Source organism: Elgaria multicarinata, chromosome 2 (genome assembly GCF_023053635.1).
Source record: "Elgaria multicarinata webbii isolate HBS135686 ecotype San Diego chromosome 2, rElgMul1.1.pri, whole genome shotgun sequence".
In the NCBI taxonomy this organism is placed as follows: Eukaryota; Metazoa; Chordata; class Lepidosauria; order Squamata; family Anguidae; genus Elgaria; species Elgaria multicarinata.
The window spans coordinates 43,780,020-43,805,011 of NC_086172.1; the positions used below are offsets into that span (position 1 = coordinate 43,780,020).

At 41.6% G+C, this 24,992-nt stretch overlaps 2 protein-coding genes across 3 annotated transcripts; one reads left to right on the forward strand and one right to left on the reverse strand.

Moving 5' to 3' along the window:
• Positions 1-608: 608 nt before the first annotated feature.
• METTL5 (methyltransferase 5, N6-adenosine) lies at positions 609-7,903 on the forward strand. Its single transcript, XM_063116415.1, is given in 9 exon segments — positions 609-666; positions 1,353-1,475; positions 2,161-2,275; positions 2,628-2,809; positions 4,842-4,924; positions 5,221-5,272; positions 6,063-6,112; positions 7,783-7,816; positions 7,819-7,903. Coding segments are annotated over 8 exon segments (654 nt in total). The 5' UTR covers positions 609-666; positions 1,353-1,366; the 3' UTR covers positions 7,848-7,903.
• On the reverse strand, positions 4,812-24,963 carry SSB (small RNA binding exonuclease protection factor La). 2 transcript variants are annotated; one of them, XM_063116413.1, is made up of 12 exons: positions 24,913-24,963; positions 19,407-19,481; positions 17,248-17,351; positions 15,835-16,009; positions 15,124-15,231; positions 14,934-15,034; positions 13,517-13,588; positions 13,378-13,420; positions 11,278-11,418; positions 9,810-9,996; positions 8,859-8,993; positions 4,812-7,999 (listed from the first exon to the last, which is right to left on the reverse strand). In XM_063116413.1, exons 1-12 carry the CDS (start codon positions 24,961-24,963, stop codon positions 7,899-7,901), a joined length of 1,293 nt encoding a protein of 430 aa, XP_062972483.1. In that variant the 3' UTR covers positions 4,812-7,898. The 2 variants fall into 2 exon arrangements, with proteins under 2 accessions (XP_062972483.1, XP_062972484.1); XM_063116414.1 differs by lacking the exon at positions 24,913-24,963 and adding an exon at positions 24,834-24,890.
• Positions 24,964-24,992: the final 29 nt, after the last annotated feature.

The following is a 24,992-nucleotide window of genomic DNA, read 5'->3' on the forward strand; positions in this document are numbered from 1 at the left end:
AAGATTTGCTGATGCAGCAACATGAATAACAGCAATTGCTAAAGAAATAAAACCGTGAACCATCCACCTAAACCGAAAGATTTGGGATTTTAAATTACAGTTGGGGCTGTAATCCTATACTCACCTAGCAGTAAATCCCATTGAATTCAATGGGGTTTGCTTCTGAATAAACATGCACTGGAGTGCACTATAAAACTACAACCTTATGGAGAAGTTACAGCGCTTAACCTCATAGATTTCAGTGGGTTTAGGTACTCCTTACTCTGTAGAATAGGACTGCATCCCTGTGACGTATTCAAAGCGATCCGATTTCACTCAGGAGTGAAATCCGTTGCTTCCACTTACTCTCTAATAATTGCTTTTTATCTGAAGGATTACAGCCTTAGTAACAGTTTAATTCACAATCGATTTAAACCGGTTTTCTTGGCTTAAAAACCAAGCTGTTTCTCCCCGATATATGTATCCAAATCGCCAGTTACTATCTCCTTTGGTTTTCTTCTATTTCTTCTGTTTCCAGAAGAGGGGGCAAACAAAAACGGACTCCTGAGCTGGGTTTACGATAGCACAGGAACTAAAGGCGAGGAGCTGTGTTTCCTCCGTGTGTAGGGGACCGCTTAAGACCCTGCACAAAGCGGAAATGTGATCTTTGGTGAAGATACAGAAAAGGTAAATGGATTTGAGATCTCTTTCTAGCTGTTGTAGAAAATGTTTAGGAACATGGCTTTGAGTATATTTTCCGTTTTCAAAAGATTTTGCAATTATTTGTAGCGATACGTTAGGGAGAATGCAGATAAAATATTGAGGAGCCTTGTTTTACTTCCTGTAAGGATGCACCCCAATATACACTTACTTGGGAGTAAGTGCAACGTATCAGGCTGCAAGGAGTAATGATCCGTTAGAGTGCAGACTTTGGGGCTTCAGTATCATCCCCGTCCTTTTCTTTCCCTATTTCTTAACACCCATCCTGCAGGAGAGGTCACTACTAATAGGGCTCCATAAAGGTTTTACCTACCCTATTGTGGCTTTTCCCATTTTCAGTTATTTAGGCTTTATAACCTGCTTTATTATGTTCTGAGTTGACCACCACCATATTGAGAGTGTAAAGATTTCAGTAGAAAAGTTATTTTGTTGCGTGGGGTAAGATTTTACCTCATGTATTGAATTTAATATATTCAAAATGCCTGGGATTTTTAAATAATCCTTGCTAAACCTATAAGTAAAAGAACAAGGATGGGTAACAAAAAGAAACAAAAGAAATAGGAACTGTACATTTTGTTCTTATGCATAAAAGGAAAGAGTATGCCTGTGTTTAATTCCTTTACATGTCTGATCAACAAACTTTTTTTTTCAAGCTTAAACCAAAAGCATGAAGAAGTTAAAGCTTAAAGAACTTGAAAGCAATCTTCAACAAGTTGATAATTTTGAGAATCCAAAACTGCTGCTTGAGCAATACCCAACAAGGCCACATATTGCAGGTAAATCTCAGTAGTCCATCCCATAGTTTATCTTCAGCTAATTCTAGAAGGTCCTTTCATTCTAGAAGTTCTGATGGCTGTTAATAATCTACTGATACCCAAATGGCTTAATATTAAACACAAGCACATTGATATTGAAGTACCTCATTTTTTCAAAGTATCTATTAACTAGCTGTAGGTTGCAGATCAGGAATAATTTTGGGAGTCAAGAACTTAACTGATATCCCTAAAACAGAAGTTTGTTAATTGACAAATATTGAATTACAGCTGCCTAATGCTGTTAGGGTAAAGATTCGATTCCCTGCCACCCTCTGAAAAATCAGACCTCTGGAGTTCGATTTAAATCTATCAAGTGAGGCTCAGTGGAACAGCATCTGCTTCTAATCTAGGTGATCCCCACCTTTGAGGCCATGGAGGACTTTCACAGCCCATGTGTGGCTCGTTTGCCTTCCCTTTGGTATTATTTGCTTGAGCTCCCCTGGATTTTTTTTTTATTTGCCCTGCAGTTGAATGCCGTTTAGTTGGTTACCCATTATAAACTTAGCTGATATATTAGAGGTGCTTGGACATATAAGATAGAGCTTCAGTTCTTGGGATAGGGGCAAAATGGGAGAGAATAAATGGAATATTCACTTTGTTCCAGGACAATTCTGTATTTCCATATTTCTTTGTCTTTTTCTTCCAGCTTGTATGCTTTATACAATTCACAATACGTTTGATGATATTGAAAACAAGATTGTTGCAGATCTTGGATGTGGTTGTGGTGTCCTGAGCATTGGAAGTGCTATGTTGGGAGCAGGGTAAGTGTCTTACATCCATGGTGTTCTTGCTTTCTTAGTGAAGTAAATTAAGAGTCATGGATGCTAATACCTCTGTAAAATGCTTAACAAATAATTAGAAAGTCTTGATGATATCAGTGAATCTGTAGAAGTGCAATTAATCAATTAATGAAGTTTTAGAAATTGTTTAATGAGGCTAACATCCTGCTCTGTCTATGGCAATCTACATATATAAAGGTTTGTGTGCCATGTATCATTGTATGTTATACATACCCTAAATATCTAGGAGCAGGGACCAGTATAGTTTTTTGCAAAATAATATAAAGTCATGTATTATTGTAATTGCTGTTTTCTTATTTTTTCCCTTTTCTAGGTTATGTGTAGGATTTGACATAGATGCTGATGCCCTGGAAGTGTTTCACAGGAATTCTGAAGAATTTGAACTCACAAATATTGACATGGTTCAGTGCAACATATGTTCTTTGCCTGACAAAATGCCAAAAACATTTGATACAGTTATTATGAATCCTCCATTTGGAACTAAACACAATAAAGGTCAGTGGTCCTTTTGTAGAATGAGAAGGAACCTCGTGCAGGACCCCTTCCTAAAGCTAGCCCGGTCAGAAGATGATGCACCCTCATTTCCAGTGATAAGACAATTTGGTGGGGAGTAGTTGAGGGATCTTAAAATATTCTTCAGTCCGTCCTCCATACTATGGGTCTGAATCCATCAGAAATCATTCAACCGTTTGTCTAACCAAACTTCTCAACATGGTTTTCCAGTACTCTAACCCCCTATAGTCAAAATTCTTCCTAATGTCTAATGTAAATCCTTTTGGCTGCACTTGTGTTGTTTATGACAGGCAAGAAATTATCCTCATCCACTTCATGCTTTGGAGACTGGAAGACTCCCCTTCAGTCTTCTCTTCTCCAGACTACATAAACCCAGTTCTCTCACATATCATTATCTACACCTCTCATCATTTTTATCACTCTGTTTCAAATTCTTCTGAGTTCTTTTTTTAAAAAAAATTATTATTTAACAACACAGGATAAATCATATACATACGTAACATAACATTCCTCTTATTTCTTAACTATACATTCTACTTCTTAACTAACTCACATTAATAAGTGCCCCCCACCCTCGGGATCTTATTCTAGTTTCCAAAATTACATTGAGACTTCTGGAGGTGTTCTTCCTCTCCCTTTTAACAATACATGTTCTAGAAACAATTTCCATATCTCTTCAAAATCATTGTTTTTTGTTATTCTCCTTCTAAATCTAATATTACATGTTAATTTATCATTTATAGCAATATCCCATATTTCTTTATACCAATCTTCTGTATCATAATCTCCTTGAACCTTCCAATTTCTTCTGAGTTTTTATTTGCTGAAGAAGGGAGCTCAGAAATGAAACCAAAGGCCAAGCCAAGTGGTGAAGATAGGGTCCATGTCTTATTCCGCTTATTGATTACAGACTAGGCTGTCTGTTTTCTTTTTAATTACATTATATTGCTAATATTTATTTTGACAACTATAATTTCCTTTTCCAAACGTATCGTTGCCAGATGCACATTTCCCATATAACAGCATGCCTTTTGTAGTCCTCAATGACATAAGAATTTGGCGGGGTTGGGGGGAAATAAACAGGATTCAGTTTTGTAAGTCCACTTTAAGATCACTTTTAATTAAATTTCTTTTCTTCAAAAATGCTGTCTTTTCCAATTTGGTGTCAGCTTCAAGTTCTAGGGCTATGTCTTCTGTTCAAGTTATTGGCACTGGATTTAGGACAAAAGATTTGGTATTCTACTTGTTAATCGTTCCCATTATATGAGAGCCAGTGTTGTGAAGTGGTTAGAGTGTTGGACTGGCACTCAAGGGACCTGGGTTCTAGTCCCCACTTGATCATGAAGCTCCCTGGGTGATTTTGGCCCAGTCACCGACTCAGCCTAACCTACTTCACAGGATTTTTGTGAGGATAAAATGGGGAGGAAGACAATCATGTAAGCCACCTTGGGTTCCTTGCAAGACGGGAAAAACGGTGGGATATAAATGTAATAATAATATATAAAATATGCTAAACTGTATTTCCTGTTTGTGGTGGATTAAGTCATCTGAAAATGTCAAAAACCTTACTGAAGTTTAGGTCTATCACTTCAGCTATTTCCCCTTATCAACAAGATCTGTCACCTATCACAGAAAGATGTACCAAATTGTTTAAGGTAATTATTAAAAGCATTACAATAGACAAGAATAGTCTATTGTACAAAAGCACAATTCAATTTAGTCTCTTTGGTGAGGTCGGAAGCTGAATATTCAAATATACTCAATTTTTCTAGACTTTCAGTGGTGCAAACTTAGGAGAGAGACATTTGGCTTCGTGGCTCAACAAAACCATTTTCAGAAGTTGTTAAATTCTTCTGAACCACAGCAGGACCAAACATAAGATCTGTTTCATTATTGTGATGACACCTCTCAAAGCTGCTCAGACGTTACCCATTTAGGATAAGGCAATAGGCACACTTAAGATTATTGAATAAGTAAGAGAGGCTTCAAACTAAAACAGTCTTTATTTTCATAGGTATGGATATGGCTTTTCTCAGCACAGCACTGCAGATGGCAAGAACAGCGGTATATTCCTTACACAAAACGTCAACCCGACAAGTACGTCTCTAGCAAGTTTGTGCTTTTGCACCTTATTAAGAGGAGCAATAGGGTCAGAATTCATGGGCACTCTACAGCGTGAAATTCACAGCATGGGAACATAATGTCACAGTCAGCTATGCTGGAGTAGTCTAAATGTTTGTTGCCTTTCGTTTATGATAGAAGCAGTCCTATTGTAAAAGCTTGGAGGGGGGGGGGGGACTACATCTACTATTGCTTCAGTTCTAAAGAGATTAGGCACACTTTTACCAGTATTAATATGACCACTAAATACTTTGCATTTCTTCAATGCTCAGCATATTCAGAAGAAAGCAGATGAATGGAAAGTGAAGATGGAAGTTTTAGCAGGTAAGAACTAGTTGATAAAGTTCAGGTCAGCCTGAAGGCACATGATACAGTTCCTGTACTGCAGGTTTGGCCCTGTAAATTGTCTAAATGAGAGGCTGCTTGGGAATCATACAAACTACTGAGGAACAACATATAATATGTATTTACTAAAGATAAGCAAAAACAGCTGTTATGTGGTCTACCCTGAGAACAGATCTAGCTTAACGTGCATGTTGTCTCGTAGCAAATGTTTCCTTGAGCCTTTTAAAACTTTGATCACAAAGCTATTCTGAATGTCATTTTGAAACAGCTACATCAGCCTTCCCCAACCTAGTACCTTCCAGTTGTTTTGGACTTCAACCTCCGTCAGCCCCAGACAGCAAGGCTGTCAGAAATGCTGGGAGTTGTCATCCAAATTATTAGCTTGATTGTGTATGTCGTAGGGGCAGACGATAATAAATATTTTGAAGTATACTTATTTTAGAAGTTGATCCAATTGAATTACTGCTGTTTAACAAGACAGATTTACCCTGAACTGTAAACAAGTCATGTCCTCAATCTACAGTAGCCCAGTATTTATTTTATTTATAATATAAATGTTCCCATATCCAAAATGTGTTTAGTCTGTGTAAACTTGTATTCTCTTCCTGGACGTCATATTTCCAATCAACTTGTTTTGCTTCATCACTACCCCAATGAATTTGTAGCTTAGAGACACAGTTGTACCTTAGAGACACAATTGCCTGATACACACATTAATGGTATCATGCATCAATTACAGCTTAACAAATTTTATTCACTTCATTTTTAGAACTGAGGTATGATCTACCAGCATCATACAAATTTCACAAGAGGAAATCTGTAAGTATTAAGCCACTTTTACTCCAAAGCAAAAATATGTATTTGTAGCTTAAAACGGAACTGCATGCTAATAATGACCTATAAGAATGTTTTTAACCAGAGCTATGTCTATTCCATGATTGTCCTGCACAAGCACATACAATGGTGCTGGGAACAGAATACAGAATTCTAAGTATCAACTTTAAGGGTTTTTCAAACAAACAAACCCAAGTTTCTAAGGACACATTTGAATATGGTGTAGGGTTGTAGTCTTTAATCTCTTCTGCCCCAAGAACCACTAACTTGCACAGAAGTTAGGTCCCATTCTGCTGGATCACATCAAAGGCCTTTTGAGTTCAGCATTCTGTTCACACAGTGAACAGATGCTGATGGGAAGCTCACAAGCAGAGCATGGGTACCATTTAGCACCCTCCTGCTGGTGATCCTGAGCAACTGGCATATTTCCTCCGATACTGAGGGTAATCTACTTGCCACTGATAGCCTTATCCTCCATGAAAACTAGAAGCTCAGTGTCTCATTTTTCATAAATGGCCACTTGAAGATCATGTATGCAAAGAGATACATTTGTATTGTGATGGCCATTGGGTATAAACAATAAAAACTTGAGAGTGAGACATAGGAGTTGTACTGGATCAGAGTAAAGGCCTATCTCATCCAGAATTCTGTTCCCACAGAGGCCAACCAGCTGCCTGTGTGAAATCCACAAGGACAGGCATGTAATAGCACCCTCCAATTTGTGTTTCCCAGCAACTAGTATTGAGGGGCATGCTGCATCTCAATACCATCACCTTTATAGCAACGAAAGTTCTAGTACATTCATTCATTGGTATCGTCTTTTGGATTCCATGCATTCTGCTTCAGTATCTGAAGCAACAACTATGGGCAGGGCAGAGTCATATTTGAGAGCTTAAATAAGTGGTAACTACAAAATACTCTAGTACTTCCATCAATCCTTTGACACATATATATCCATTCCACCATTTTAGACTTTGTTACATGAAGAGCAGGTATGCATGAATTTTAAGTCATAAGGAAGCTAGTGCTGAGATACTTTAGTATTTCCAATAATGCAAAGTATTACACTAAGCCCCTTTACTAATGAAAAAAAACCAAGTTGTTTCTCCATAGACAGCCTCCTTCAACCTGGTGCCCTCCAGCTGTGTTGTACTACAACTCCCAGACAGCACAGGAGTTGTAACCCAACACATCTTGAGGCCACATGTTTGGGGAAGGCTACTACAGACAAAGACAGACATCTTCCATCATCATACTACAAAGGAAAAGCAGATAACGTTTTGAGGATATTCTAAGAAAGCATTGGACAACAATTCAAAACTGAATCATACGAATAGGATAACTGTACATAGTTGTTTTATTTATTTCATCTATAGCCCACTTTTCTTCCATGAAACTCAAGGTGATGATACAATTTGATACAACTATTGTTCCACTTCTGAAATCTTAACACAATAGTTTTTTGAATTCTAACACTCAAGATGCTTAGATTTATTTGGTATACACTAAATACAACTTTTGTACACAATTGAATTAGGGTAGTTCAGTTTCTTGAGCCTTTCCTTTGTAAAACTGTTTAAAAATTGCATGTTAAAATAAGCAAGCATACCAAGGAAAGAATCTCAAAAACGTAATTTTCTTCTTTGCCTTTATAGGTGGACATTGAAGTTGATTTTATTAGATTCTCTGGTGAAAAAAGATGAATGGAGGAATGACTTAAAATGTATTTAAAATAATAATAATAAAAAACCTTTAAATGCATTCTGAAGTACTAGACCCCAGCTCCAGCTCCATTTTCTGTTTTTAGCTGTTTTGCGGCAGGCTCTTCTTGCTCAGCCTCTTCAAGTGGCCTCTTCTTGGGACTTGCTGGCCCTGCAAGATTAAGATCTAACTCAACATTATGATCTACAACAGACATATGGCTATAGTAATAAAGCACGTATTACTAAAGCTTCTGTTGATCCCTTTTGCAGAATGGTATCAAGTGCTTAAGCTGTGTATTTGGGCAGTACAGCAATTTGAGGCCACCATTAAGGAATGTTTGGCAATCAGAAGACCACTTACCCTTCAAACTAGCTACTGAAAGTGAGTCTCACTGATTCACAGGAAATTCTGGTTTTAAGGGACTGCTTAGTTTTAACAGAGGACCTCTAGTCTATTTTGACTAATCAGCTGTGTAGAACGTATAGCTTCCAAGGAAGTTCACTACAGGGATGGCAGCTGGAAGTCTTAAAAGCAGGTACTTTCTGAACCAGCCATTTTGAATGCTGAGGACAGCTTGATATGCTCTAAAATCTGGACTCTAGGACCTGTACTATTTCCCATATGGTAATTAATACTTCCTTACCACCCCACACACACAATGAACCCTAATAGAGTACCAGCTTCTTCCCATGGTGGGGGAGGAGGAAGAGAAGACCTTAACACACTGTCTTTTATTCGTTTTCCTTGCCAAACCCTTTGAAGTATCAAACTGGTTCAAGCTAAACAAAGCTAAATTTCTGCCAGTTACTAGATAGATACAATTTTCATAAGACATCTGGACTATCATGCTACAGTGTGGAGAATTTACCCAACCCTTTTATTGTTCTGTATCAGGAAGTTGTGTTCAAGATGAGAAAAATTCAACCAACGTTATTAGAAAGCGTGAAATTACTCTTTTACAGCAAGTTTTCAGGGAACCATACTCAATACATGCATTTGGAAGCTTGTGATGAAGGAGATAGCTCACCTGATGTACCATTGTCATTGTTCTCGCCCTCCTCCTCGTCTTCACTCTCAAATTTTGTTTTCTTGCCTTGGAATTTCACTTTTCTGTCCTGTGCACTTTGAGGTCCCTTACCACCTTTTCCTTTACCTTTGCGACCTGTCAGGCAGGATATGTACACCTTAGACCACCAATACTCAGCTTTAGGGACATATTGCAATGTATCTTACAATTAAGATAGGATAGAAAGTGACCTTGTACAGAATGGGACTATTGGATCAACTGACTCTGTATTGTCCATACCAACCAGCAGCAGTTCTCTGGGGGTTCTGACAGCTGTCTTTCCCATCCCTACCTGGAGAAGCCAGGGATCAGACCTGTAACCTTCTGCATGCAAAGCATGTGCTCTACCACTGAGCCTCTCCTCAACTATATAGTGTGTGAGTGAGCCATCATAGATGAAATCCCACAAGCAGAATTTTCCCATCACCTCAAAACACTGCCTGGGTCAGTTGGCCATTTGGTTGCAAAACAATGACAAATCAAAGTGTATGTGCTGTACGTGAACTAGTTCTAGGATTCCAACAGTGATCTCTGCTACCCAGCATCTAAGTCTTCTAAGAGACCCTGTTGGGGCCTAACACATTTTATCCCTTTCTTCACAGCCGTAGAACATAATCTCAAGGCCATCTGCTTCATTATGGTCTAGTTCACACCACTTTTGCAATTCCGTCCCTCCTAACTCCCAACAACTGCTGCTCTTCCAGCACTGACTTTTCCCTCTCTGCCAGGACCGTGGGCAGGCAACGGCTGCTGGCCTGAACTAGCCGTTGAATGTACAGATAGGTCTGCCTGGATTGGATAGAAGTATTGGGCCAGAAGTAGCCCACTTCTTTCCCAATATCCATAATCGCTAAAACCTCCGGCTTCAAAGAAAGCTATGCTCAATATCAAAAGTCTAGAGGGAAAAGTCACCTTTTCCTTTCTTTTTATTTAACAATTCTTGCTGCCCTTCCATGATTTTCTTCAGTGCTTCCCTTGCCGCGTCTCCTTCAAGCACCTCCCATGTAACATCTTTGCCTCGCAGTTCCAGACTCCCATTATTTGCTTCTTTGGCTTTATCCAGTGCTTCTTTTGCACTACTCTTGAAGAGAATGATTCCCTACACACGGAAATACAATTTGAATCAATTCAGGAATCGCCCAAGCTCACTTTCATCTGTCAAAAGTCTCTCCTAGATGACACGTTTTCTTCCAAATGGATTACAAAATGATGGCCTCCCACAGATCTGCAGTCTAAAGTGACAGCGACTGGGCAGTTAACATTGCCAATAAGGCATCTTGGATGTGGTAGTTAAGAAAATACAGGACAAGAAATTCCATGAGCCCCCACCCTACCCAGGTTCATTTGTAATGTGTACTGGGCATAACTCATCTGAGAACCTGAAAGATAGCTCCTCTTGTTCTTCTTAAGGCAGTCCACTGGCCTCCCATTCCCTTTTGTTGTTGCTACCCCAGGCAAGACAAGGGCTCATGGATAAAAAAACAGAAAATTCTGGCCCCTTGCCTTTTGCTCTTTTCTTGAGGCAGAAGTGGGCACATCATAGGCTAAAACATCTGGAGGGCCACAACACCCATCAGCCCAAGACAACATAGCTAATGGCAGGGGGTGATGGGATTTGTAGGCCAAAACATCTGGAGGGCCACAAGTTGCCCATCCCTGCCTTGAGGAATAGGTGTTTGGCTTTAGCAGGCTGTGGAGAGGAGTTAACTACTACCACCACTACCTAGAAGGACTAAATCAGCCATCCAAGCTAGGGAGCTAAAGGGGCAATAGCAACTGGCAATGAAGCCCCCAAAGGATTTTACACTTGCTCTGTTCTGTGGAACGCTGCACATGTAGTAAATCTGTAAATTTAAGTTTTCTTAGTTTTTCCACTAATCGCTCATGGTAATGAGTGTTTAGTGGAAAAACTAATCTGTGTAATAGGTAGATTTAGAACAGGGGCTGGAAATGTGGCCCTCTGGATGTTGGATTGCAACTCTCATCAGCCCCAGCCAGCACAGACAGTGGTAAGGGATGATGGGAACTGCAGCCCAACAACATCTGGAGGAACACACATTCCCCACCGTTGGATTAGAAGGGCAAGGCAAGAATCTCTCGGTTTACTCTAACAAGTAAGAATGACATTAATGTTCCACATTTTATTAAGAGCCCTTTGATTAGGAGGAATGTAAGTCAGAAGTCTGGCAATGGATTGCCAAGTTGTCTATTATGATTTTCAGCATTAACACGTGATCTGCCTGTATAAGGCAAAGGGAATAGCCAGTGTTAGGTGACCCCCACTCCTGCCCCCCAAACACGCACACTAAACCCTGAAACCTTTGCCCCATTTGCTTAACATTTCATCAGCTACAAATACTGCAGCAACTCAGTCTCTGACCTCTTTTGCACCTCTGACAAAGTCTATCCATTTGATTTCACCATGGTCAGAAAAAACTGCATGGAGGTCTTCTCGGCACGTCTGATCTTCTAAGTCTCCAAAGAACTTCAGCAAGCACCCCTGCTTCTCTTCCAGAGATTTCTTTTATTTATAAAAGGGGAGGGGAAAGATTCTATTAGACAGGACAGACATTTAACTGGACTTCAGAGAGAATACTCTAAACCTCCAAGCCCTTTGACATTGAGGTATACAAGCTTCAAGAAGAGTTCTTGAGTTTGTGGACCACCAAACCACTTCCTGGTACCCTCCATGCATTCTACTCCACACAAGTGTGGTGGAGAAACAGAGCAGGACTATACTTACTGGCTGTGTCCTGGCCTCCCACCCATGATGATTGGGGGGGGGGGGGGGGAGTTCTGAAGAACTCAACCCACGAAGGGGAAGACCCCTTGCCCATGTTGTGAAATTCCTGTGAAGAGCAGTTTACCTTCTTCAGACCTTCTCCCCCAACTCTTGGGTTAGTAGAAGGCCACTCTCTGACTCCATGTGATTATGTTGGTGTGAAGGAGGTCTCCTTGCCATTGCATCCTCATCCCCCAGTTGCCCAAGCATCGTGGGGAAGAGAAAGATCTGGAGGGGAACCTACTTTATGTGCGTAGAGTTCCTGTCATATAGTACCTCGGACTCCACATCATGACAGGCAAAGAGCTGTCTCCCATCTTCAGCCCTGCCCCATAATTCTTGGATTGGGCCTTGAGGATCAGAAATACGAAACCAGGGATGGAGGCAGCACACAATTATGCTCGTGTGAAGATGAATGCCTGAAGAGGGCTGGTGCCCATCACCATTAACTGATACAGGGGTGTGTGTTTTTTAGAAGTCTGCAAGTCTGGCCCGTAACAGCCATCCCATTTGGGCTGTATATGTTTCTGCCCATGCAGGATTTATATAGGTTCCATGCGCCAGCAATATAGCTTCAGCTAAGATGCAGTACAACAGACCACACCTTCCTGCAATATATAGCAGGCCTGATACAGAGCCAATGAGCTCAATGCTCCGTAACTCCCAAATTTAGAGCATAGTGATATTATTGTAATACTACTACATGTTTATACAGCCTCTCCCCAGATTTTGCTGAACTCTAACACCTATCATCCTTGGCCACTGGCTGGGCATGATGGGGTCCAAAATGATCTGGGGACCTACAGTTGGGGACCACTCCTTTAGAACTGAAGGCACTTAACTTACATCGTATTAAATCTGGTGTGTGTGCATTTTAAGCTACTTTTAGCACATGACACTGGCATTTACTGGGAACTGAGATCAAAACACCATTATTGTGCACTTTGGCAATAGTTTTTCAAGAATGTGGTCAGCTTATTATAAACTTAAAGAAAAACCCTTGAAAGTGAACAGGTAGATATTTGCATTTAGTCTCATCCACTTGGGCTACACCAGCTCTACAAGCCGCTGCATTACAATTCTAGGGTATTTTGTAGATAGGTGGGGTATAAATTGAATAAACAAATTCTCTTCCACCTTTGTTAATGCAGCCTTTTCTGCAGTATGGCTTAATGGACCCAAGGAGGCAGAACTGCTCTCTATGTCCCTCTTTCATATATCTGCAGCAGGTTCATAATAAGCACTAGTAAAAAGCGCTTATGAGCCAGGCATCCAGTGCATACATTTCTAAAAGTAAAAAGAAGACCCCAAGGCTGCCGTCCATTTTGAACCTTTCCCACCCTCCTCCCAATCTCTGATATGGGAGGGAAATGCACTCTGAACCTGCTCAGGGGCACTTTATTCTTGCTTCATATGTTCTAGGGTTGAGCCCTAGCACGTATTGGCTAGGCCTTCTCATCTATAGGAAGCAAGTTCACAAGCACTGAACAGTGTTGGTTTGGGGATATCGAGCTCAACTTTTCCCATTTGTCTTGTTTGCATCGGTCCAGGAGAGCAGACTCAAGTTAGTCTTAGCTAATTGCTTTTCAAGTCTTTATTCTGCCACCGTATCCTACTAATTACACATAACAGAGGTACAAGAAAACAAGGCCATTATTATAATGGATAACACGGTCAATGAAATCAAGGAGTATATACCATTTCCGCATCTTCTGCTTGCTTCTGTTTCTCTTCCTTCTCCCTGTTACAAAAAGAGAGAGAGAGAGAGAGAGTCAGGCAAGCAGATGTTGACGAAACAAGAATTGATGCTAATTTCAAAGCTCAAGTCACAGCTTACTGTTTGGCCTTGGCTTTAGCTTCCAATTTGTTCCGTTTTCTCTCGTCATTCTTCTTTGCAATGTAATCATCCCTGCACAAAGTATAAACTAATTAAGCAATTCAATTTACAGCTGCTATTTAAAATGGAAGAATATGGTAGCTATCCTCAAGAAGTCTGGCAGTCGAATCACGACTAACACCCAACCTTCGCTCTGTCAGTCAGAGGTTACCAGGCTGGTCTTAAGAGAGCAAAACAAAAATCAGCTCTTGGTAAGAGAGGCCTTCTGGCTCCCCTAACACATGAGGCTCATCTTCTAAGTGTGCTGAACTCTCTGTTCCTGAGACTGCAAGAAATTACTAATGTTCTTATCAGGGCTGGTGCTAAAGAGCAGGCAGACTGAGCAAGAGGAAAAACCCAAGAAATACTAGACAAGGTTTCTGGCACTCAGTGTGATGGGCTAAAGAGAAGCACATCCCAAAAGCATAGTTTCTGCCAAGAGACCTACAAGCAAAATCCGCTGCAGTCTGATGGGAATGTAATTTGCCAAGACTAGAGATGGGAAGGCCTGGGGCTGTGTGGGTGGAGGAAAGAGAGAAAGAAACAGGAAAAAATGGGGAAACCTTTTTTTCTAAATGTAAAAAAAAATGTCCCTGGTAATTGTACAAAAAGCAATTCCCCATTTTTTCCCCAGGCCTTGACATCCGTAGCCAGGATTAAAGAAACTTTCCTTAGAACTGCAGTACCCAATGCAGTGCCATTGTACCCACAAGGCCAGGCTGAGGCCCCTCCCAAGCTATCTTCCCCTTTTGCACTCAAATTCCATTCACTTGTTTGGCCGGAGAGGGGTGGGAGGTACCCTTCCCCCCCCCCAAAAAAAGGTGGGAGACCTTCTCCCTGCCAAGGACCCTTGGGGCAACAGGGTCATTAGCTGGAGAGGTGGGCATCTCCTGACATCCACCAGTTTTAGGGTAGGGCAGCTTCTCCTTAACCCATACAAATGAACTGAGAAATTCACTTGCATGGAGATGGAGACGGGTGTGAGAGAGAAAGAGCACACGCACGCACACATGTGAAGAAGGGGGAGGCGCTCAAATTTTTTTGCGATTGGTCCCTCCCCACACACACAACAGCTACTTTGTGCTAGTGCTCAAGACACTTTTTTCAAAATTTCAAGTGTGCCCTCAAAGGAAAGAGATGGAAGCAAGATATATATTGTTCCTGCTGGTCGCAGCAAGATGGGAAAAGGCTACAGTGGAAGTAGGCTACAGTCAACTCTATAAATTCATGGTAGAGCAAATGTGGAGGGTCACAAAAGCCTGAGATTCTGCACCTCTGGTCTAGCAGGTTGCCAGCCCTACTCCAAAGTTAGAAGTCTCATACAAAGCCTATTATCAGAGCGTTACCACCTTAAACACATAATTGAAGTCGCACTTACTTGAGAAGCACAATGAGTTCTGTGTCGCTGTATTTTTGGTTTGGCGTCTCTACAAACTCCTTCGCAGATTCGGCGCTATCAAATACTGCAAATACTGATCCCTGGGTTAAGAAAAGCAGTGTTTAATTCGTTTGGTAAAATATTCTCTTGCAACATTTTAGAGTTGGCAAAATCTCTTTAAAGGGGTTACCTTAAACTTCTTCTGGAGTGTTCTCCTCATCTGAATATTTTCTACTTTGCCTTTACTATCTAGCCATTCTTTGATGTCATCAAGGGATGCATCTAGTGGAAAGCCTTTCTGAAAAAATGAGGATTTAGGGAGTTTACATATTTAAGTGTTTACATAAAGACACTCACCCTGCACCAAACCAACAAAAACTTCAAAATGCCCATTGATTATTTGAGAGCATTTACAGTGGTCTTGTCCTGCTTTCCCCTCCAGATTTTTGGGAATTCAATTCCCAGCATTCCTGATCATTGGCCATGCAGGCTGGGGAACACTGGGAATAGTATGACTTTTTTTCGGTCTAAACATGCATAGGATTGTGCCTTTAGGGTTCTTTGCTGAAAGGCATGTTGCTCACCAATAGTAGTCTAGAATTAGGTAACATTTGGATTAGGGGTTGTGAGACTTGACTCCCCATGATCCAAATTTGGATTAGGGGTAGTGAGACTTGGCTCCCCATGATCCAAATTTTGATTAGGGGTAGTGAGACTTGGCTCCCCATGATCCAAATTTGGATTAGGGGTAGTGAGACTTGGCTCCCCATGATCCAAATTTGCTCTCCAGAATCCTTTACGCCATGTATGGGGTCTTCAGCATTGCCAGAAAAGTTTCATATGGAACAGGGCTTCCTGAAGCTGGAAATCCATTGCATTAGGATCCCTTATGTTCACTTACAATATATACAGATCTGATCTTCACTGCATTCTTGTATTGTTCAGTTACTTCAGGCAAAGGTTTGTTTGGAGATCTTCGGATTTTAGTTTTGTCTTCACTGACTTCCATAAGCTCAGACTTTGATTTTCTTAATGCTCCGACTATTACATCAAAGTCTTTTGTAAGGCGATTTAACCTATGAAGAAAGGTCAGAATGGAGAGAAAGAGATTACCTGTTTGTGTTTTTTTAATTAAGTTATATTAAGTATCCACTGAACACAACCTGAATTAAAATGTCCTTAGAATGCAATGCAAACATATTATGCAAACTGCACAAACTCTTAAAACTGAAAGTATGACCCCCGACCAATCTCTTAGATCCCGAAGTAAATCAACTTAAAGAAGTTCAAGGAAGGAAAGTTTCCTGCCTTCTCTTCTTCCTCTCTGCAGCCACCAACTTATTTATTATTTATTACATTTTTATACCGCCCAATAGCTGAAGCTCTCTGGGCAGTTCACAAAAATTAAAACAATAATAAAACAACCAACAGTTTAAAAACACAAATACAAAATGCAGTATAAAAAGCACAACCAGGATAAAACCACGAAGTTAAAATTAAGTGTTAAAATACCGAGAGAATAAAAAGGTCTTCAGCTGGCGACGAAAGGAGTACAGTGTAGGCGCCAGGCGGACCTCTCTGGGGAGCTCATTCCACAGCCGGGGTGCCACAGCGGAGAAAGCCCTCCAAGTCTTACCCAAGATCAGGCAAGTCTCCCCTTCCCCATCAATCCTCCATACCCCTTTCCACATTGGGAACAACAAACCCCAACCTCCCGGAAAGTAATTGTTTACACACAAGTGCAGATAGTGAAGGGGTGGGGGAAAGAAATGGAAAAACTTTCCTTAAGCTAACTGAATTTTAAGATCCATGCTATTTGGGCAGAGCACATTCCTTTATGTAAAACCAACAAACACAGCTACGTCAAGGAAAGACTACTCTGCCCAACAAAAGCTAGCCCTTGCTTCTACAATGTTCCAGGCACATAAGGCTTCAAGGACAGCAAGCATGTTTACATATGTATAGAAGAAGCTAAAACAGGAATCCTTGATTTCAGAATTGCCTTCCTAAGCAGGAATGAATTCTATAGGGGGGAAAGGCACGGGGCTGCATGACCAGATGTTTTGGATTATACTCCTGGGTAGTATATAACAGGAGAATACAGATATATTTTAATTGTAATAGCAACCAATAAGTATGCATGCTTAGTCAGGAAATAAGCAAAATTGGAAACTTGAGTGAAACTGGTCTTTTACTTGGGGATTTGAAAAAAAAATCAGCCTGGGATGTAGATTTACCAGAAGACTGAACAGAACCTCATTTTCCCTCCTATGAAATTAGGAGGCCACAATTTGCATAACACCCCTGGATTTACCTGTTGAATTTGATTATTGTATCTAAAGTCACCCAACCATCATCCAGTTTGATCTTCTCCTGGAGAAACCTGTCTCGTGGTAAGTTGTGATCACCAAAGTAATACTGTAAGGAAAGTGAGAGTAATATAAATATTAGAACCAGGACAGTAACAATCCACTACTTCATTTATCAAGTAGACAGTTTCCAAATCCATAGCAGCTAAAAGCATTTCTTGGACTTTCATCTGCATTTATTTATAGTGCATGTTTTACTCACCATGAAAAATATCCAGTTTTCTGCTAAACATTTTGAAATGCCATAAAGCACTTTTTAAAAATAATACTACCTTTATAATATCAAGTACTCGGCCGAAGCTGAAGGTTGTTAAATAGGTAGCGAGCATGACAATATAAACATGGATCCAGCTATGCTAGCAAGTTCAATAGAAAAAGATGATTGTGACATTGGGTTGTATCCAAAGTTTTGACTTCTGTCGTGGAAGGGTCCCTTCTGCAAGCACAATTCTCCTGCTCATGGAGCAAAAGCACTGGCTATAACCCATTGTCTTGTGCACCTTGAAAATAAATTTTAGAGACTAGGATTTGAGGTGGATGAAATGGAACATTTAATCAGCTAGGGCAGGTAATGGGCACCATGATGCCTGCAGGACCTCCAGCAATGGCCCTAAACCTCTCCACTTCCTGCCTCTTTCAAACATGTATTTTTAATTAAAAAAAAACTTGAAAAACATTAAGGCGCCAGGTTCTCCTTCCTGTTCCTGAACTTACTGCTGATTAGCTGTTCAGGGAGCAGGAAGAGAAGGAAAGAGTTGCTTCCTAGTCCCACCTAAACTTCTTCCATCCACAGAGACCTTTCCCCCTTTGCATGCTCTCACTCTCCCCCCTCCTAGTTTCTAGCCGTCTTCTTTCTCTCCCTTCCTAGTCCCTAGCCTTGCTTTTTCTCTCCCACTCATCCCTGTATCTTGCCGTTTCTTCCCTCTTCTAGCCTCGCTATTTCTCCCCCCAACATACTCTTGACTAGCCAGGCCCCCACAGCAGTCATCATAGAACTAGCCACACCCTCAACTGGAGCCATTTTGTGGTGGTGCCCATAGCAGTTTCTCAAATTCCCAAATGTGACACAATTTGGTTGGGGACCCTGAGTTAGTACATATCTCGCAGCAGAAGCCAGTTTTGGGGAGTGTGGGGAAAATCTTTATTAAATACCCAAATGTAGCTATCCAACTTTATAGTCTAGTCCACCCTTCCCCAACCTGGTGCCTTTCAGATGTGTTGGACTACAACTCCCATCACCCCCAGCTAGCACGGCATAGGCCAGTGGTTCCCAAACTTTTTCAGGTAACTGCCCCCTTGGTTCCACAAACTCATGCCCAGTGCCCCCTACCCTACACTATAAAAATCATTATTCAGAATAGAGGTTTTCAATGACCCACTAAGGAAGATAATAACAATAAAATTCAAAACTGTAACAATTAATTGAATATTTACTCAAAATCCAATTACATTTTTTTTTAGTTTATTCAATTAAACATAATTTATGAACTTGATCCAGTGATAACATCTTTTCAAAGTCTGATAGTCATTTAGCAAGAATATTAGATATCACATTTATTAACTAGGGTAGAGTACGTCACTATTCTGTAAATTCTTAATGCTCCTCTGGATCCTGCTGGTCTGTGAGGAGCTGAACTGAGAATGAAAAAGGGGCCGTGCTGCACATGGCCCCTTTAAATGGGAAGCACCTGCCACAGGCTTGCCGAGGGAGGGAGGGAAAAGAGAGCAAACGCCTCTGTTTTGCAGCCGGCGTGGCGAGGCACACCAAGTGGGATATGTCGCTTCATTAGCATTTTGGTGCTTTTGAAACATTTCAATTCACCGTTAAAAGGACTCTTTTTAAACAGTATTAATACATGTGTGGATTCTTTCCCTATATGTCTTGGGACAAAACTATCTTCTCCCATAAAAATGTCCCTGGGTTTTAAGACCTTCTGGAGAGGCGCTTTTTGGAAAAGACCACCTTGAGTGCCCCCCTGCCGCTCCCTTGCCTCTTAATGCCCCCCTATGCAATCCCACCAACCCCAAGGGGGCAGTACCGCCCACTTTGGGAACCACTGGCATAGGCATTCTACATGGCTGTGCACTCAAGGATTATTCATACCTCAATTTGCTGACAGACCTTGCTTTCCAAGTCAGACATATTTTCACTGTCTCCATTTTCAGCCATTTTCACCACCTGTAAATTAGACCAGCATTTACCAATACTGTAAACTGAAATTATTAAATACACTTTTTTGGCAAACGTTGGTATCACTACTGAATTATGGAATATTACCCTTTTAAAAGCATTTCTATATTAAAAACTTATACCCTGCTCTTCCAGTGCATTTGCACCGTTCAAATCTAGGCTTGTCAGATATACATTCTAAAATTAGGGCCTACCACACAAAAATAACCTGCTCAGCAAAACAAATACTTGCCCTAACAAGAAAGTTTTAGCCAATCAGCAAAAACCAGTAAGAGAAGGGGCCAAGTGGATCTCATGGGATAAGCCATTCCATAATCTGATCGCAAAACTGAAAAGGCCCTTGAGTGCCATTTTCTTGGTAGAGAGGAGGGGTTCAAATCTAGCTCTGTACAACCTTTGCTGAGGAAAAGGCCTTTGTGAGAGACATTGGCAATTGGGCTGTTGTTGAGGAGAAAGACATTGTTGGTTGATGAGACAGACTCGTAAACTGGTAAGAAAGGCCTTGGTTAGCAACTCGACAACTGGAGAAGCCACAACAATACCCTGGCAGCAACGTACACCTATGGAACGTTTATGAGATGAAGCTGAACTGGACTATGTTTACAAGTTAAGTGGGAAATGGTGAAAACCAATCGGAACAGTAATTGTGCTTCCTTCCTAAACTGGGTAAACAGGGTTTCACATTTTTTATATATTTGACCCAAAAGTGATCTACATAGAAGTCCAGGAAGTAAAGTAGTCAGGGGCTCCATTTTCCCTTTTCTTCCTAGCGGACTGGCAAAGGAGAAAAAACCACTGGATCTATTAGACTCTGGTAGCTATGAATTACTTTCAGACTTAAAATGCATTGTGACTTGTAAGATGCTCTGAAACTCGGAACTCTTACGTAGCTTAGCTGGATAGAGTTTAGGATGGAATGGAATATACAGAAGAGCTTGGCTTTCTTTTATATGTTTCCTATAATTTTATTATTACAGCTTCATTGTTTATTGCATTATTATATCTGTTCTTGTATTGGATATCATCTCGTTCCTTTTTGGTCCTATTTTGCAAGATTTGCTATTTTAAAACAACACTTTTGTAACTCAGAATTACTAGAGAACCAAAAATTTAGAGCTTGATTTTATTCTAACTTAGATTGTTTCTTTTTAGACGTGTCATCAAATTATTTTATTAGTCATAGTATATGTATATATAGGTTTTTCCCCAATATAATCCCATCATTATTTCGCTACTCTCCCTGTGTTGACCACTTGTGTTTCAAAAACCATTGAAATCACTTCAGTTATAATCATAAATCCCAGTCTCTGTTTTACCCATGGGGGTGCAATTTCAAACCCAGATTTACCTGGCTTTTTTATCTTTACATTCCCATCAGTATGACCTGGGGAAGTAACCAGATTAGATTAAGATAAGGTACCAGCTGGCCACTGATTGAATCAGAGGTTGTGTCTGGCTACCATTGCCATAAGTCTGGCTGAAAATGTCATTGCATTTTATGTTGACCTTTGCTGAGGAGTCTGTCCTCTGGAAGAACTTCCACATCCAAGGTATGGATATCCTTGTAAATATGGAGGTAGCGGTCACAGTTCTAACACACAGGGCTGCTGCAACTTCATGAGACTTACACAAAGCAAATTGTTTTTTGTCTGCTGCATTGTTAAGGCATATATACCTTTATGTCAAGAGATGCACCATACAAAGCAAGAGGTTGCTTATGGCACTCTGGGATTTTCCAGACAAGGCTTTTATTGTGCAATTGCAATGACTCACGCATGGAATTATAGAGGGGGAGATCCAAACTTCATAGTCTTCCAATTTTAACCCATCCATGTTTTCCCACCACTTCTTCCAGACAAGTCCATTACAGAAGAAGTGAAATACTTGCAAAATGCCTTTTGATTGTAACCACTAGGGCCATTTCTACACCTGCCTTCTTTCCCAGGATTGTCCCTGTGCATCCAACTGACACACAGGGGATCTCGGGAGCAGGCAGGTACGATCCCTCCATTTTCCTGGAATAACCCTTAGGTGTAGAAAGGGCCTAGGAGCCCTCCACCCAGAAGATCAAGTCACAATATGGCTGACAAGTATTGGAAACTGGAAATGTCTAAGAATGCCACAAGAGGTTTGGGGCAATATAGAAATATAATAAATGAATGAATGATGAATAAGACTATTTGCAACTGTTAAACACATCTTTTCAGAAGCTAGGCCGCCTTTCTTTTATCCTAAAAGAAACAGTTTCCCCATTCACATATTTTTCACTGTGATGAAGGCATACTCTTGCATTCACCATAACAGAGAGCTTCAGCTATGAGATGGTATAGAAATGTAATAAATAATAATAATAACAACAACACAACTGGAAGAATTTCGCTCCTCAGCCATTAGCCCCTTGAATCAGGGCCGATAGGGAGTTTTTCAACAGAAAACTTTGCTGCTCTACCCAAGCCAGAAGAACACAACAGTCATCCATCACTATGTCAAAATTGATGAGGCAGACCCAGTGTGAGGGATTGTGTATAGTACTACAGGCATAGGGCAATCAGTTATAACCTGTTGTGAGGTTTTTTAACATTTGAATTGTGATAACTAAAAAAGGAGAAAGAGATTGAGAGTTGCAAATGATTCCAGTGCATTTAAAACATGCACCATAGTCCCAAATTCAGTAGCAAAAGCCTTTTCCTATCACTGTATTTAGCTGCTGTATTTCTGCCAGCTGCGCAGGTGTTGAGATACCCTGCCAAGGGAGGGGGGAGTTGACAACTCTAGCAAGGTCATCATGATTCTCCAACAACTGGCTCAGACATCTTCTGATAGGGCTCCTTTAAGAGCTACAATAAAGCGGAATTCTACCAGGTTTTGACAGCACCTGGAAAGTTCTCTCTTCTGTGCAACTCTTAAGGAGACAAGAACCCACTCCAGATCTGAGCCTCTGCAACTCAGGTCAGGCTAAAGATAAAGTGGCATGGAAGAGGAAAGTGTATGAGAGCCAGGGAGGCGGATGTAGGAGCCAGGCAGATTTGTAGGTTTGGCAAGTGAGTCTACTAAGGATCCAGATGAGCCCTACCCAGAGCTGCACAGACACATCCCACTGTCTGGATGGAGCTCGTAAAGTTTCTTAGTATCTAAGAATCTAAGCCTTAGTTCTCATTGAAGTAGCAAACACAAATCTGGCTAGAGGATGTGAGGTGGAGGCCTTCACTTGATGAAATGCTCCCCTACACACACACACACACACACACACACACACACACGGTCCTTGAATGTGTGGAGGGGCAGTGGAACTGTTTCCATCAGCAATGCTCACCAGCCCCACCATGCCCGCTTGACACCCCACACCGCTTTCAACAGATGGTCTGAGAGGGGCTTCTACTCATAGAGGCTCTCCACCTGGTCAACAATCCTGAACCACCAGGGTTTCTGATCATAGAGAAGCAGTGTGCATACATCTGTACAGGTACAGTAGAAACCCCTTTCAGTTCTTCTGCCAAATGTACACACAGCAGGGCCACTCTGATGTCAGGGGACATTGCTGATAGATATGGTCCCATGAGATTATGTATCTGCGGGAAAGGTTGCACAGAAGACTTAGTCCATTATATCACTCCCCCAGAACAAAACTGTGGTCCTATTATAAGTCTTATTAACCACTGGGTGGTTAATAAATTATTTGTTTCATTTATATCCCACCTTTTCTCCAAGGAACCCAAGGCAGCATAAACTGAAAATGTATTAATTTAATCACTAGATCTTTCCTGAAAAGTTCCACTTGCAAGCTTTCAATCACTAGATCTTTCCTGAAAAGTTCCACTTGCAAGCTTTCAAACCTGAGATTAATGACCATCTCCCTTCTGGTATAACGGGGCTTGGGATGGATCTTCGCACGTAGCAAAAGGTGATGCTAGACAGAATGGAGCAGGTGCACTAATCCCTGTTTTGAATGCTTTCCTCAGTATATAAACAAAACCCAACAACCCGCACACCAGAAAGAGGTCTAGAACTGCCTTCCCCAGCCTGATGCCCACCAGATGTGTCGTGTCACAACTGCCAGCCCCAATGGTCAGCTGTCATCCAAAATATCTGGAGAAGGCCAGGTTCGAGAAGGCTGGCCTAGAACCTCTTCCAGTCTCAGCCCCATGTGCAAGTGTTTTTGTTGTTTTGTTTTTACACAAGAGCGGAAGAGGTTCTAGACCAGCCTTCAAAAGTTAGCATCCCTCACCTGCTGTCTGAGATGCTACAGCTTACTAACACCTCAAGGGTCTCAGTGTTTAGCTACGTTGGGCAGTACAGGCCTTTGGATCTCCGTGAGCTGCTAGACCCTCCTGTAAGAACACAGGTTTAAACAGAGCTACTGATTGTACAATACAATATGACTCCTTTACAATCCAAAGGAGTCATGCAACTCTGATGAGATCACTTTTGCTGTAAGTGATGGAGGAAAAACAGTAATCTCTCTTGTATATCATCCACTAAAGGAGAAAAGGGGCATGGGAAGAGAGGAAAAGGAGCTCAGGAGAAGGAATGAGCAGTCTCTCCCCCCTTCTCCACAACCAACATATATAAGCCTTTTAGGTAAAGGCACTATCAGTGCAGCTGCCGATCACACAGTTCCTCCACGTGTGTTCCTCTACACACTCACTCCATAAAACATGGATCACTTCTTCAACCGCTCCCTGCAACACAAAAGGCCGCCCTAGCCTCTGAATGGAGTTCTGCCACCTAGAGCATGCACGCCCCATATCCTCCTTGAACATTATGCGCTAGGTTTCTCAGCTCACAAGATGAGGGGTTACTGTTTTAGAAAAACCAAACACCCACGTGGCTTAACGCATTCATAAATGATCGCCCCCATCACCACCTGTGATCTTTGGAATGATACAGTCAAATCTATAATTCAAGACTCTACCGCCTCCGCTTGCTCTCCACGTGGGCACAATATAGATCGGTTTGAGATCTGGAACCTCCCGGGAGTCCAAGTCCTGTAGCCGCCACCGCCTCCTGGGATTTTATCGCGGAGATTTCCTTCTCCTGCGCGTAAAGGCCCAATGCAACGCTTTCCCTCCCAAAGACGGCAACAGGCTGTGTGAATCCACGGTGGCATATCGAATCCAACATCCCATCCACTCGAGTCTTAGGGAGACGGGCCCACCGGGCGCTGGCATTCCCCACATTACAAGCCGCCCTTCTTCCCCAAGCAACCTACAAGAGCCGCCGCCGCCCCCAGACACACGTGCGGCAGGGAGATCCGCAGCCCGCAGAGACAACCACAGGCGACGAAAGGTTGGTGGCGGGCTGCCAAAACCTAGAATCGGTATTAGGCACAAGCCAACAAACCTTTCCCCGAGGAAAAAGCAGCAGCCGCTCTCTTTCTTCCGCGACGCTTCTCTTGCCTGTAGGCCGCTTCTTTCCCTACCTTTAAGTGGCGGTCTCTGCTCGCCGGCCAGCCCAGCAGCCAGTGCGGCATTAGCCGCACCCCCTTCCCGTCCCGGCCCA

What these genes read in the sequence shown, in the direction of transcription:
- SSB (XM_063116413.1), bottom strand. Translation starts at nt 24,963, where the DNA reads ATGCCGCACTGGCTGCTGGGCTGGCCGGCGAGCAGAGACCGCCACTTA. An exon ending in GCAGAGACCGCCACTTAAAG is followed by an intron (nt 19,482 to 24,912) that starts GTAGGGAAAGAA and finishes TCTAATTTACAG; the next exon opens with GTGGTGAAAATGGCTGAAAA. An exon ending in AGATCAGATCTGTATATATT is followed by an intron (nt 15,232 to 15,834) that starts GTAAGTGAACAT and finishes TCATTTTTTCAG; the next exon opens with AAAGGCTTTCCACTAGATGC.